The sequence below is a fragment of the Carassius auratus genome, unplaced genomic scaffold (assembly GCF_003368295.1).
Source record: "Carassius auratus strain Wakin unplaced genomic scaffold, ASM336829v1 scaf_tig00215236, whole genome shotgun sequence".
Classification (NCBI taxonomy): Eukaryota; Metazoa; Chordata; class Actinopteri; order Cypriniformes; family Cyprinidae; genus Carassius; species Carassius auratus.
The window spans coordinates 840,001-853,081 of NW_020528000.1; the positions used below are offsets into that span (position 1 = coordinate 840,001).

Sequence of the window (13,081 nt, forward strand, 5' to 3'; positions counted from 1 at the left end):
TTCTTTGTATGTGTCTGAATGTGAATGCACACAAATGTTTGAGTGTGTGTGTGTGCTTGCGTGTGTGTGTACGTAGTTGTTTGCGTAGAGTCAGCTCTAGTTTCTCACCAGCATAAGGTTACCCAATGCTGACTTTAAAAGATTAAGCCACTCTGAACCCAAATGTGGAACAAGCAACAGGCAGAAACAACAGCCGACAGGAGACCTCTCTCTCACGAGAGGTAGGCCTGTGTGTGTGTGTGTGTGTGTGTGTGTGTGTGTGTGCGTGTGCATGAGTTCAGTTAAATAAATGAATATTAGGCAATAGCCTGTTGTGAGTGTTTTGTGAGGAAGTGTTTATTAGAATAGTTATGTGCTGAATTATCTGTCATTTCAATGTTGTATAAGCATAAATTATGCATTTAATATAAGTGTTGAAGTGTGCACTATTAATTTGTCAGACGACTGTGTTTAGATTTATTTAGGGTTGCACTTTATTTTGATAGTCTGCTTTAGACATGTCTATAAGTTTCTTTGCAATTACGTCAACTAACTCTTATTAGAGTATTAGCAAACTGTTAGAGTAGGGTTAGGGTTAGTAGAATAAATTGATGTGCAAATGCAAAGGTACTTATAATCAGCAGAATCTCTTTCAGTGGATAATAAAAATAAAGTGTCATCAGATATTTAGCAGGCAGTCTATTAATACTCTAATGACTGCTAGTTGACGTGCAGCTGCAAAACTACTTATGAACATCATGTCTATAGTGGACGGTCAAGATAAAGTGTTACCTTAATTAGTGACCTGAATGCTTTTCTGGTCAGCTAAATTGAAAGTCTTATCATGAGCAAAACAAACAGATTATTTGTTCATGGTTTAAACTGACACATAAAACTAAAGAAAAAAAATCCAGCTAGAGCTGAAACCATTTTACAGCCTGGTTTCTTAAAAGAAGCATTTACATTCCCATTTCTTTAAAATAACCATCCATGTGCTGGTGTTTTAAAGAAGAGCATTTCTAGTCTGAAGAACTAAAACTATATTTTCACCGTTTTTTTTTATTTTATTTTATTTTATGTAAAATCATTTTCTAACTGTTTTAAATTCATTTGAAATAAGTACATTTTTGTTTTGATGCTTGTTTTATTCTTGTTATTATTTTTCTTCATAATTATTTTAATTTATTTTATGTAAAGCACTTTGAATTACCATTGTGTACGAAATGTGCTATATAAATAAACTTGCCTTGCCTAAAATGAAACAATTTTCAGTTTCCAAAGATCCATATAGTAAACCGAGGAAGATTCTACATTGATATATATATCAGTTATTTACTCAGTGTTGCAATTTGCTTCCCTTGAATAATGACAGTCTCTCTCTCTCTCTCTCTCTCTCTGTGACGCACATGTTCTCTGTTTTCTGGTCAGTGGCAGCTGAGCAGGATGACTCATTTATGGCATCTTTAATTAAACATCTGTCCATGCCTCTCAACCACTCCTATTTGAGATTTAGCCTGAAAATATAGCACATTTAGAAATATCTAATATCTGTACAAGCAGGAAATACAGTTTAATCTGTTATTATTATTATTATTATTTAAATTATTTTAGCACATTGCTCTGTGGTAGCTAATGTGTTTAAAGTGGTTTTAAGTATATTTCTAGGGTGTTCAGGGTGATTACTAGGTGGTTATTTGATTTATTGATGTGATGTGTAGCTAAGTATGATGTCTCATACTCAGAGTTTGTGCTCATACTACACAACCGGAGCATTAGGCAGCAATGTTCAGGTAAAAAAGATTCTCAAAAATAAACTCAAAAACAAAAACTAGATTCAAGAACAAGATTCTCCCCTCAGTCGTGGTACTGACTGTGAAAGAAACCACTATACATCCACTCCCCCACCTACAACCCCTGCCGGGGTTACATCCCTGATATTCTGGTCTCTAGATTGACCTTCGATTGTCTCAATCAATGTTGTCTATGGAATTTTGGACCCAAAAGTCACTTGCTGTAGAAATTTACAAGCACAATAGTTCACAATAGTGTTCACATCTGTAATACAAATGTGTGGGACGAGTTATGAATGGGGTTTTGGAAAGATATGAAAGTTAATTTGTGCAATAATAATAATAGTCTAGGCATCACTAATAAGAATTTTAATATGCTGATATTCTGCTTTGTATTTATTTGAAATTTCATTAAAATGTTGTAGGTTTTCAGGCTTAAAACCAGGGGGGGGGGACACTTTTTGGCTCTACAAAGTGCTGTTGCTAATGAGTTGTAGTACAGCTTGGCTGATGGCACTGCAACATTTCCTCTGAACCCAGTGCAGGTCAGAAGAATAGTAAGTGAATTAGATGAGGGCTGATTGTTTTCCACACTGTCTTGGCCTTTACTGGGCTTGAAGTTTCTCTTTCTCTCTCTCTGCTTCCTTCCCTCTCCTGCTATCTCTCGACTTCTCTTTCAGCTGCTCTCTTATTCTCCCACACTGCCTCACAGGCCAGGACTCTGGTGTCAAGTGTTTGACAGGGGTTACACTTTAGCTGAGGTGATGTCCAGCCGACTGTTATGTCAGAGACGTGTCACCATAGATACTGGAAACGTCCGTGTCACGTTAAGAACAGCAGGGAACCCATCCAAATGTCTGTTAACATGTACGAAACTTGAGTTTCTGACAACGAGGGGAAATGTTAAAGCAGTTGAGTGTTCATGTGAATGGCTGTATTTTAGGGGCCAATTCTCACTATTAACTAGATCTAGTTTTAGATCCCTTAATCCTACAACATACCTAAACTTAACAAATTACCTTACTAACTATTAAAAGTGGGTGGAAAATACGACCATGCCATATTGTGAGATGTGTGAGATTCACATGCACGATATAATATTCAATTAGAATATATTGTATTGTAATTAAATTAAAATTAAAATTAAAATTAAAATTAAAATTAAAATTAAAATTATGCATTTAGCAGATGTTTTTATCCAAAGCAACTTACAGTGCATTCAGGCTATCAATTTTTACCTATCATGTGTTGCAGGGGAATCGAACCCCCAACCTTGCACTTGATAATGAAATGCTACAGGAACACTAATTAACAGATAACGTGTCAGTCTGAAAGAGGATGTTTAATATTTATTGCCATCACTCTAGGGCTGGGACAACCCGTCATCGATGACGTCGATGCAAAAAATACGTCGTCGCAAAATATGCGCATCGATTCGTCGACCTGTTTTTATTTCTCTAAGAAACGTTTGCAAAACGTTTACCTTATGTGTGCTGAATATACGCGATGGCCGGATCAACATTCTGTATAACGTTATATGACCAATCCAGGTTTTTTTTTGCATTGATCTTTTTTTGGCGGCTGTCAAAGCCTTATTTGATCGATAGTGATGTAGAATAGAATGACTGCTGCGCCTGACAGGGTGCGTACAAGAGAGAGCCCCGGCTTCTTGCTCTCTCTCTCTCCCTTGTGCATATTAATCAAAAATCATTAAACACGATAGAAAAAGGGCGAAACACCAAAGTTTCACGTGCGCTCGCGCACTCACAGTCTTTAAACTACACGAGTGCTGTCTTGCTCTGTCTCTCTCTCTCTCTCCATCGTGCATATTAACCAAAATCATTAGACACGATAGAAAAAGGGTGGAACGCCAAAGTTTCACGTGGAGCATTCAGAGATTTTTTTTTTCTCCATGACAGGCTGTTGGCTCCCACTGTTAATTTTTTTTGTTTTTTGTTTTTGTTTTGGAAAAGCACTCTCTGTATTAGCTTAAAGCCCTCAAGTTTACATTGGTTACTGTATTCTTTCAATTGCTCTAAACAAGTATTTTGGGTGACCTTTTTTATTGAATGCTAGACATCAAGTTGTTGTTATTTTCATCTGAAAGAAGAACTTTTTTTTTTCAGTAAGCTAGGCCCTATGTGTTCAGTAAGCTTGTTTCAGTAAACTATGTGTTTTCAAGGCTTCAAGGTTTTATTGAATGCTATATACAAGTCCAAAGTAATGCATTCTTAGTCAGTCTTTTATTTTGTAATTTTAAGAGCAATAAAGATATATTGCAATGTTAAGGAATTCATGTTTTTTTTTTTTTCATTCAGATATGTAAATCAACATGTACAAATTGTTAGTAGTCAATTAATGGGGAGATAATCAAATCGAATCGGTCTGAAAAAATTAATCGTTAGATTAATCGATGCATTGAAAAAAATAATCGCTAGATTAATCGTTTAAAAAATAATTGTTTATCCCAGCCCTACATCACACCTACATTGCACATTTGAATTGTAAAAGTGATTCATAGCAAAAAACATAAATAGCCCAGCGACAACTGCCATTTTTGGAATTATTGTGATGCTGACACCTCCTAAAATATGTCACCTTTGCCAGCTGTTTTCCTTAGTGCTTCACCCAGATGAGAAACCAAGAAACAATGTGCTTGTCAAACACCATTTACTGGTGTCAAAAAACAATTCTAACTCTTCTTTGTTTTGCAGGTCACGCACCTTGGATTCTTATTCATTGTGTTGACCTCAACTTTAAAATCGAATGCCAAAGAGCATTTGAAATATTGATCCATTGGGTTTGTTCTGGTGAAGCTTGAATTTGGTGGTTGTCTGATATCTGGAGCCACATGACGGTCCAGGCTGGAAGGATCGAGGTGGCGCTAGTTGACTTTGAGGGTATGGAGAATACTAACGGTATGGACAATTTCAATGATCCAGACTACCCCAATGAGATGATGGCTTTGAGGGTAGAAATGCCAGAGTTTGGGCCTGGCAACACCTACTGCAATTCTGCAAAAGTGTTGCCATATAAAGAGAAGACCCCACAAAATCAGGAAAAACCGCAATCACCTATCCTACCCCCTCACACGAGGAGAGGTCGTGCCAGCTGCGCTAGTCTGATTTCCAACTGGAAGTTACTTGTGAACAGTGAAGGATCACAAAGTGAGACAATCTTCAGTAAAATGGCCAAAGAATACGAGGACTTGTTTATTGATAAGCGAACTCTTGACGAAGGTGATCAGAAGGTCATCATAAACATCGCCGGCCTTCGCTTCGAAACCCGTCTGAGGACCCTCGACCAGTTTCCAGACACCCTTCTGGGCAACCCAATGAAAAGAATGGGCTATTTTGACCCCATGAGAAACGAGTATTTCTTTGATCGCAATCGCCCGAGCTTTGATGGGATCCTGTACTACTATCAGTCAGGGGGGAAGGTCCGCCGTCCCTCGAACGTACCTTTAGATGTCTTTGCGGATGAGATTACCTTCTATGAGTTAGGACAGGAAGCCATGGACCAGTTCCGCGAGGAGGAAGGCTTTATTAAAGACGTGGAGATCTCATTGCCATCCAATGAGTTTTACAGGCAGTTCTGGCTGCTCTTTGAGTATCCCGAGAGCTCAAACGCAGCCCGAGGGGTCGCGCTCGTTTCTGTCTTCGTCATCGTCATCTCCATCGTCATATTCTGCATGGAGACTCTCCCAGAATTTCGTGAGGACCTGGAGCTTTTTCCGACTGCGGGTGTTTCCTTCAACAAGACGCATCCTTCAGGTGCTCCTCCTCCAAGTGCCTCTCCCAAAACCATCACCAGCACCTTCTCTGACCCCTTCTTCATTCTTGAGACTGCATGCATCGTCTGGTTCTTCTTCGAGTTCTGTGTGCGTTTCCTGGTTTGCCCCAGCAAGCGGGATTTTTTTAACAACATCATGAACATGATTGACATAGTCTCCATTGTTCCCTATTTCGTCACTTTGATAACTGAGATTGTGACCACCACCAAAAAGTCAGACACGGGGCAGAATATGTCCCTGGCCATCCTGCGAATCATTAGACTGGTGCGAGTCTTCAGGATCTTTAAGCTTTCCAGACACTCCAAAGGGCTACAGATCCTGGGCCAGACGCTCAAGGCCAGCATGAGGGAACTTGGCTTACTCATCTTCTTCCTCTTTATTGGAGTCATCCTCTTCTCCAGCGCCATCTATTTTGCTGAGGTGGACGATCCCAACACCCAATTTGTTAGCATCCCTGATGGATTCTGGTGGGCTGTAGTTACTATGACCACTGTGGGATATGGAGACATGTGTCCTATTACACTAGGCGGTAAGATTGTTGGCACTCTATGTGCCATTGCTGGGGTATTGACCATCGCCCTGCCTGTGCCTGTTATAGTCTCCAATTTCAACTACTTTTACCACAGAGAGAGAGACCAGGAAGAAAAGCAGCCCATACCTGAGACAGTCGATCAAGCTATAAAGTCAGGGAACCATACAAAACATGGAAGTAGTTCTTCTCTGAACAAGACAAATGGGAGCTGGCAGACTGATAAATCAAAGTTTTAAAACCCATATTGAAACTTCATTTTCATGAGTGTAAATCTCGTATTTCACAGCAAAATCAAGAGATTATATTTTGCATAAAGAAAATCTATTTTATTATCACTGCTAGTTTTATCATATCAAATAAGCACAGTATCATTCCAGTTCTCAGTAATGCATCTGGATGTTTTACCTTAATTATTGTGTAACTGTTATTATTCTCAATGACGATCAAATTCCCATTAATGTAGTATTTTATTTATCGTTATTATTTAAAGTGCCCCGATTGTGCCATTTTTAAAGTTCCTAATATTGTTCTGGGAGTCTCCTACTACAGGTTTATATGTATGCAACACTTTCATTTTCACAGAATATACATTTAATTTCACCGCAATTATCAACGATTCGTAAACGATTCATATGAATCAGTTCAAAGATTCAGTCTCTCTAAACCCCTCTTTTCCGTGAGCCTACTCTGCTCTGATTTTGTTATTGGTCTACCTCATACAGTGTGATTCAGAAACAAAATGCCCATTGACATAACTGAATAACAGCTCCATAGAGAATGTATGAAGAGAAAAGATGGTTTAGATTCTACCTTATAATTCAAGCCAGAGTCCGAAGATGAAACGTCTAGTTGATCAATCAGGCACTGATTCGCCTGCAGGACTGGAGCAGGATGTTTCTCAGTGTTAAGTGTCAACTTAGTTTGTCATAGTTATAAGGCATGATTGCAGCGTCATTGTTATAATTTATTTTGGTGCACGTGTGGGAACTGTATAAGAATTCCAAGCGAATGTGAAAACCTCGGCTGCCATGAAGTATGACAGGTAGTATTATGTTTCTGCATTAGTTGAGCATTAGATGCCTCTTTTATAAAGAATTAAGTGCATTTAGATCAATCAATAGAAAATATAAACATCTATTATTTATCATGCTTTATTCAATCTGGTACAAATAAACCAGGAACTCGATTGAACCATCTTTCAAGAGCAAGTGTTTTGTGAATCCCGCGTTGAACTCCCTGCGGTTAGAGAAGCAGTCGTCCATCGTAGAACATATGTCGGCATTATGCAAATGTGTTACCCTGTGACGTCTAGCCATCATAGAAGTGGGATTCAATGGAAGACAATATTCAAAATGGCATATTAGGGGCACTTTAAATGCTTTACAACAATTTCTTCCAAGATTAATAAATGAATGCTCTTGAAAAATGAATAATGTTTAATTTTTAGTGCTCCAGCATTTGCTAGAATTTTGGGGTGTTTTTGGGAACAGATTATTATAAATGGTACCTAACTTGAATGATATGAATGTGATTACAGTTTCTCTGAAATTGTACATAAGTAACACAATTTAAATTTCATGTTAGATATCCATCTGTGTTGCATAATCCATTTATTAAATAATAATTCAAACTAGAGCATCTCATAATCTCATAAACCTACCACACCCGGTCCACTATGTGTGATTAAATATTACAGAATCACTCTGAAAGTTAAATGACAACTGCACTATCAAGTGTGTTTGGGTGGCTTAATGCTTCCACCAGCAAACTACAATTTTGGGTAACCTGCAAAATTACACTTTTAACATTTGCTCTAATACCATTGTCTCTTTGTATGTTTTTCTAATATAATTCCAAATTAAGTAGTGTATTTCATTAATGTATCATTTGGCATTTGAAATGATAATCATGAAGGTTTGTTTGAGGCACTTTAGAGGAAGAAGCTCAGCCAATGAAGAGGAGAAATGCATTCAGAGTTTTCCACTTACTGTCCAAATTCATGTCTGTGAGCTTAACAGTGCCTTTGACTGAGATGGGTTGAACCTGTTGCAGGAATGCTGTCATTCAGGTTTTATACTGTGTGAAATTTCCTTGTATTTATGGTGAATGTTGCTTGATTTGATTTGAATTAAATATATATTCATAGATCTAACAAGACTTCCAAGTCTTGTTCTCTTTGTCAGATTCAACAGTTACCTAGAGAATCCTAGAGAAATGAACAGTTGTCTTTGAGAAAAACGTCCTGAAACAAGCTAAAGACATAAATGTTTGATCATTTTGCTAAACATTTTGTTGGAGAGAGAATCAGGTCTCACTGTATTATATAGTTTTGCTAAATCTTGTGAATCTTGGTGAGCTGTTCCCCAAGTCATACTGGATATGAACACATATTTTCAAGTTTTTTTTTAATGTTATAACTGCTGCTGTTTTATACTGTATTAACCTGAAGTTACGTCATTTCTGTTTGAAGAAGTAGTGTTTCATTGCTAATGTGACATTTGTTTGCACATTTTGCCTCTATATTGATGGTTCTTCTAACTGAACGTTGTGGTGGTTGTGCTAGAGAATGAACTGTACATTTGAACAAATCCTTTTATTATATAATTATAATCCAATGAGAATATTTAAAGCCTTCAAAATGTTCATAAGGAATCTTCAGGAACTTGAAAATCGTCTGCTTAGCCTGACAACTGATCATATTTGGTTGTAAATGTATACTGTAAATTAGTGACAACATAAAGCCATTTAATATGGTAATAATTGTGTACTGTATTAAAATGATGCATTGTGTAATCGTTGCAGTGTTTGACCTGACTGTCCTCAATATGAACTGCAACATACAGAACCTTGTTAAAATAAATAATTTGAAAAGTAGTTTAGTTAAAAGATATTGCCATTATCTTATTGGAGTGTAAGGACTACCTATGGATTTACACATTACCTAAAAAAAAATTGTGACGTGACGTCGTAATCTTATATATATACAAATATATTATATAGTATATATTTGTCATACAGTATTGTTCAAAATAATAGCAGTACAATGTGACTAACCAGAATAATCAAGGTTTTTAGTATATTTTTTATTGCTACGTGGCAAACAAGTTACCAGTAGGTTCAGTAGATTGTCAGAAAACAAACAAGACCCAGCATTCATGATATGCACGCTCTTAAGGCTGTGCAATTAGGCAATTAGTTGAAAGGGGTGTGTTCAAAAAAATAGCAGTGTCTACCTTTGACTGTACAAACTCAAAACTATTTTGTACAAACATTTTTTTTTCTGGGATTTAGCAATCCTGTGAATCACTAAACTAATATTTAGTTGTATGACCACAGTTTTTTAAAACTGCTTGACATCTGTGTGGCATGGAGTCAACCAACTTGTGGCACCTCTCAGCTGTTATTCCACTCCATGATTCTTTAACAACATTCCACAATTCATTCACATTTCTTGGTTTTGCTTCAGAAAACAGTATTTTTGATATCACCCCACAAGTTCTCAATTGGATTAAGGTCTGGAGATTGGGCTGGCCACTCCATAACATTAATTTTGTTGGTTTGGAACCAAGACTTTCTCTGTTTACTAGTGTGTTTTGGGTCATTGTCTTGTTGAAACAACCATTTCAAGGGCATGTCCTCTTCAGCATAGGGCAACATGACCTCTTCAAGTATTTTAAAATATGCAAACTGATCCATGATCCCTGGTATGTGATAAATAGGCCCAACACCATAGTAGGAGAAACATGCCCATATCATGATGCTTGCACCTCCATGCTTCACGGTCTTCACTGTGGACTGTGGCTTGAATTCAGAGTTTGGGGGTCGTCTCACAAACTGCCTGTGTCCCTTGGACCCAAAAAGAACAATTTTACTCTCATCAGTCCACAAAATGTTCCTCCATTTCTCTTTAGGCCAGTTGATGTGTTCTTTGGCAAATTGTAACCTCTTCTGCACATGCCTTTTTTTTAACAGAGGGACTTTGCGGGGGATTCTTGAAAATAGATTAGCTTCACACAGACGTCTTCTAACTGTCACAGTACTTACAGGTAACTCCAGACTGTCTTTGATCATCCTGGAGGTGATCATTGGCTGAGCCTTTGCCATTCTGGTTATTCTTCTATCCATTTTGATGGTTGTCTTCCGTTTTCTTCCACGTCTCTCTGGTTTTGCTCTCCATTTTAAGGCATTGGAGATAATTTTAGCTGAACAGCCTATCATTTTTTGCACCTCTTTATAGGTTTTCCCCTCTCTAATCAACTTTTTAATCAAAGTACGCTGTTCTTCTGAACAATGTCTTGAACGACCCATTTTCCACAGCTTTAAAATGCATGTTCAACAAGTGTTGGCTTCATCCTTAAATAGGGGCCACCTGATTCACACCTGTTTCTTCACAAAATTGATGACCTCAGTGATTGAATGCCACACTGCTATTTTTTTGAACACACCCCTTTCAACTAATTCAACTAATTGCCCAATTGCACAGCCTTAAGAGCGTGCATATCATGAATGCTGGGTCTCATTTGTTTTCTGAGAATCTACTGAACCTACTGGTAACTTGTTTGCCATGTAACAATAAAAAAATATACGAAAAACCTTGATTATTCTGGTTAGTCACATTGTACTGCTATTATTTTGAACAATACTGTATATATATATATATATATATATATATATACAAATTAAATTAAAAGATGCCTTTAAAATTGTGATTTAGCATTTTTCAATACCTGCATTCATGAACAGGTGCTGTAGGGAACCTGTCATTATGTCCTGACAGTAGAATATGAGACAGATAATCTGTGAAAAAATCAAGCTCCTCTGGCTCCTCCCAGTTGTCCTATTGCCATTTGCAGAAACTCCATCGCTCCCGGTAAAAAATAACCAATCAGAGCTGCGGTCCGTAACTTTGTTTGTGTTCAAAATGTAGAAAAATGTATATAATAAGAGAGTACACCATGAATCCATTTTCCAAAACGAGTTTTTAGCTTGTCCTGAATCACTAGGGTGCACCTATAATAAGTGTTTATATTCGGACTATTTTAGATTGCTTCGGGGGTACTGCGGCGGAGTAACCCAGTACCTTTGTGATTCTTCATAGACATAAACAGAGAGAAGTAGTTCCGGCTACAATGAGCGAGGTTATGGAGAGCTTTGAAGGTGAGTAGTAGTACTTTGTATTTAATCCGGGACGGGACTGGTAGCCAGTGGAGTTGATGGAGAATGGGGGTGATGTGAGCAGATCGTTTTGTATGTGTAAGGAGCCTGGCTGCCGAGTTTTGAATGTATTGCAATCTTTGAAGGGATTTGGTGGGTAGACCAAGGAAAAGTGAGTTACAATAATCTAAGCGGGACATGATGAAGGAGTTAACCAAAGTCTCTGCATCACTAATAGAAAGGAAAGGTCGGAGGCGGGCAATGTTACGGAGGTGAAAGAAGGCAGTTTTAGTGAGTGATTTGATATGATGATCAAAACTGAGAGTGGAGTCGAATGTAATGCCAAGGTTTTTGACAACCGGGGTGGGGTGAATGGGTGAATCATCAATATTAAGAGTAAAAGTGTACGGTTTGGAGAGCATGCATGCAGTTCAGGTCTATGAGATCCCGCACCTCTCTGGAAACCCCTCTAACGCATTCACTGATATATAAGATGCCCTCATTACCGGCAATAACAGGCTTGACTTTCACTGTAACATGAGCAGCTCTTCTTTTTCTCTTTCATCAGAGACAGATCATAGCCATGCTTCCTTGTTTCTCTCACATTGTTGCTTGGCTGATTATTCACCCACAGTTTTCTTACTTCTGTTGTGAAAAAGAATAGGCTTAACTGAATGAAACGTGCACTTGTTGTGTACTTTAAATATTAAAAGTATATTCTTATATATATGTATATATATAAATATATATATATATATATATATATATATATATATATATATATATATATATATATATACACACACACACACACACACACACACACACACACACACACACATATATATATACAAACACTCACAGGCAATGTAATATTAATGAAATAAATACCATTGAAGTGTACTTAAAGGGGGGGTGAAATGCTATTTCATGCATACTGAGTTTTTTACACTGTTAAAGAGTTGGATTCCCATGCTAAACATGGACAAAGTTTCAAAAATTAAGTTGTACGTTTGAAGGAGTATTTCTGTTCCAAAAATACTCCTTCCGGTTTGTCACAAGTTTTGGAAAGTTTTTTTCGAGTATGGGTCTGTGTGACGTTAGATGGAGTGGAATTTCTTTATATGGGTCCTAAGGCACGTCTGCCGGAAGAGTGCACGCTCCCGTATAGCACAGCACTGAGAGCACAACAGACTTCACTGATCAGAGCAAGAGCGTCGCGAAATGTCACAAAAGAAGTGTGTTTTTGGTTGCCAGGGCAAGACAACCCTGCACAGATTACCAAAAAAAAAACAGCATTAAGGGACCAGTGGATGGAGTTTATTTTTACAGAGCATCAACGGAGTTGTGCAAGTGTTTTTGTTTGTTCCCTGCATTTCGAAAATGCTTGTTTTACAAACAAAGCCCAGTTTGACGACGGATTTGCACATCGTTTATTTCTTAAGGATGATGCAATCCCAACGAAAAAGGGTCACGAATGTGTGTTGGAACCGCAGGCGGTGAGTAAAACTGCTTAAAATATCTCTGCCTCCTTGTTAGTGCGTCCGCCTCCCATCGGACACCCGGGTTCGAGCCCCGCTCGGAGCGAGTCGTTGCTGCTGCTGCTCTCGTTCAGTTTCAGCCTCTGGATCTGTGTCACAGCTTCCACATGCTCTCAACGCAAAAGCCTACTGGCGCTCGTGATTCTTTAGCTCCGTCCACACGTCACGCCTCCAGCCGGTCGTGTTTTCCCGGGAAAAATCAGTACAGACTATCTTTTTCTTATAAATATCATAAAACTAAATACTTTTTGGAGTTATGAAGGATGCAGTACTACTCTATAGGTACTCAAGA

General features: G+C 38.1%; 1 protein-coding gene across 1 annotated transcript; it reads left to right on the forward strand.

Annotated features, from left to right (window-relative positions):
• Positions 1-138: 138 nt before the first annotated feature.
• Positions 139-9,024, forward strand: LOC113094057 (potassium voltage-gated channel subfamily A member 10-like). Its single transcript, XM_026259698.1, has 2 exons — positions 139-221; positions 4,484-9,024. Exon 2 carries the CDS (start codon positions 4,621-4,623, stop codon positions 6,328-6,330), a length of 1,710 nt encoding a protein of 569 aa, XP_026115483.1. The 5' UTR covers positions 139-221; positions 4,484-4,620; the 3' UTR covers positions 6,331-9,024.
• The last annotated feature ends 4,057 nt before the right edge of the window (positions 9,025-13,081 follow it).

Bases quoted from the DNA above. Each gene is read 5' to 3' on its own strand.
- LOC113094057 (XM_026259698.1), top strand. From the start codon at position 4,621: ATGACGGTCCAGGCTGGAAGGATCGAGGTGGCGCTAGTTGACTTTGAG.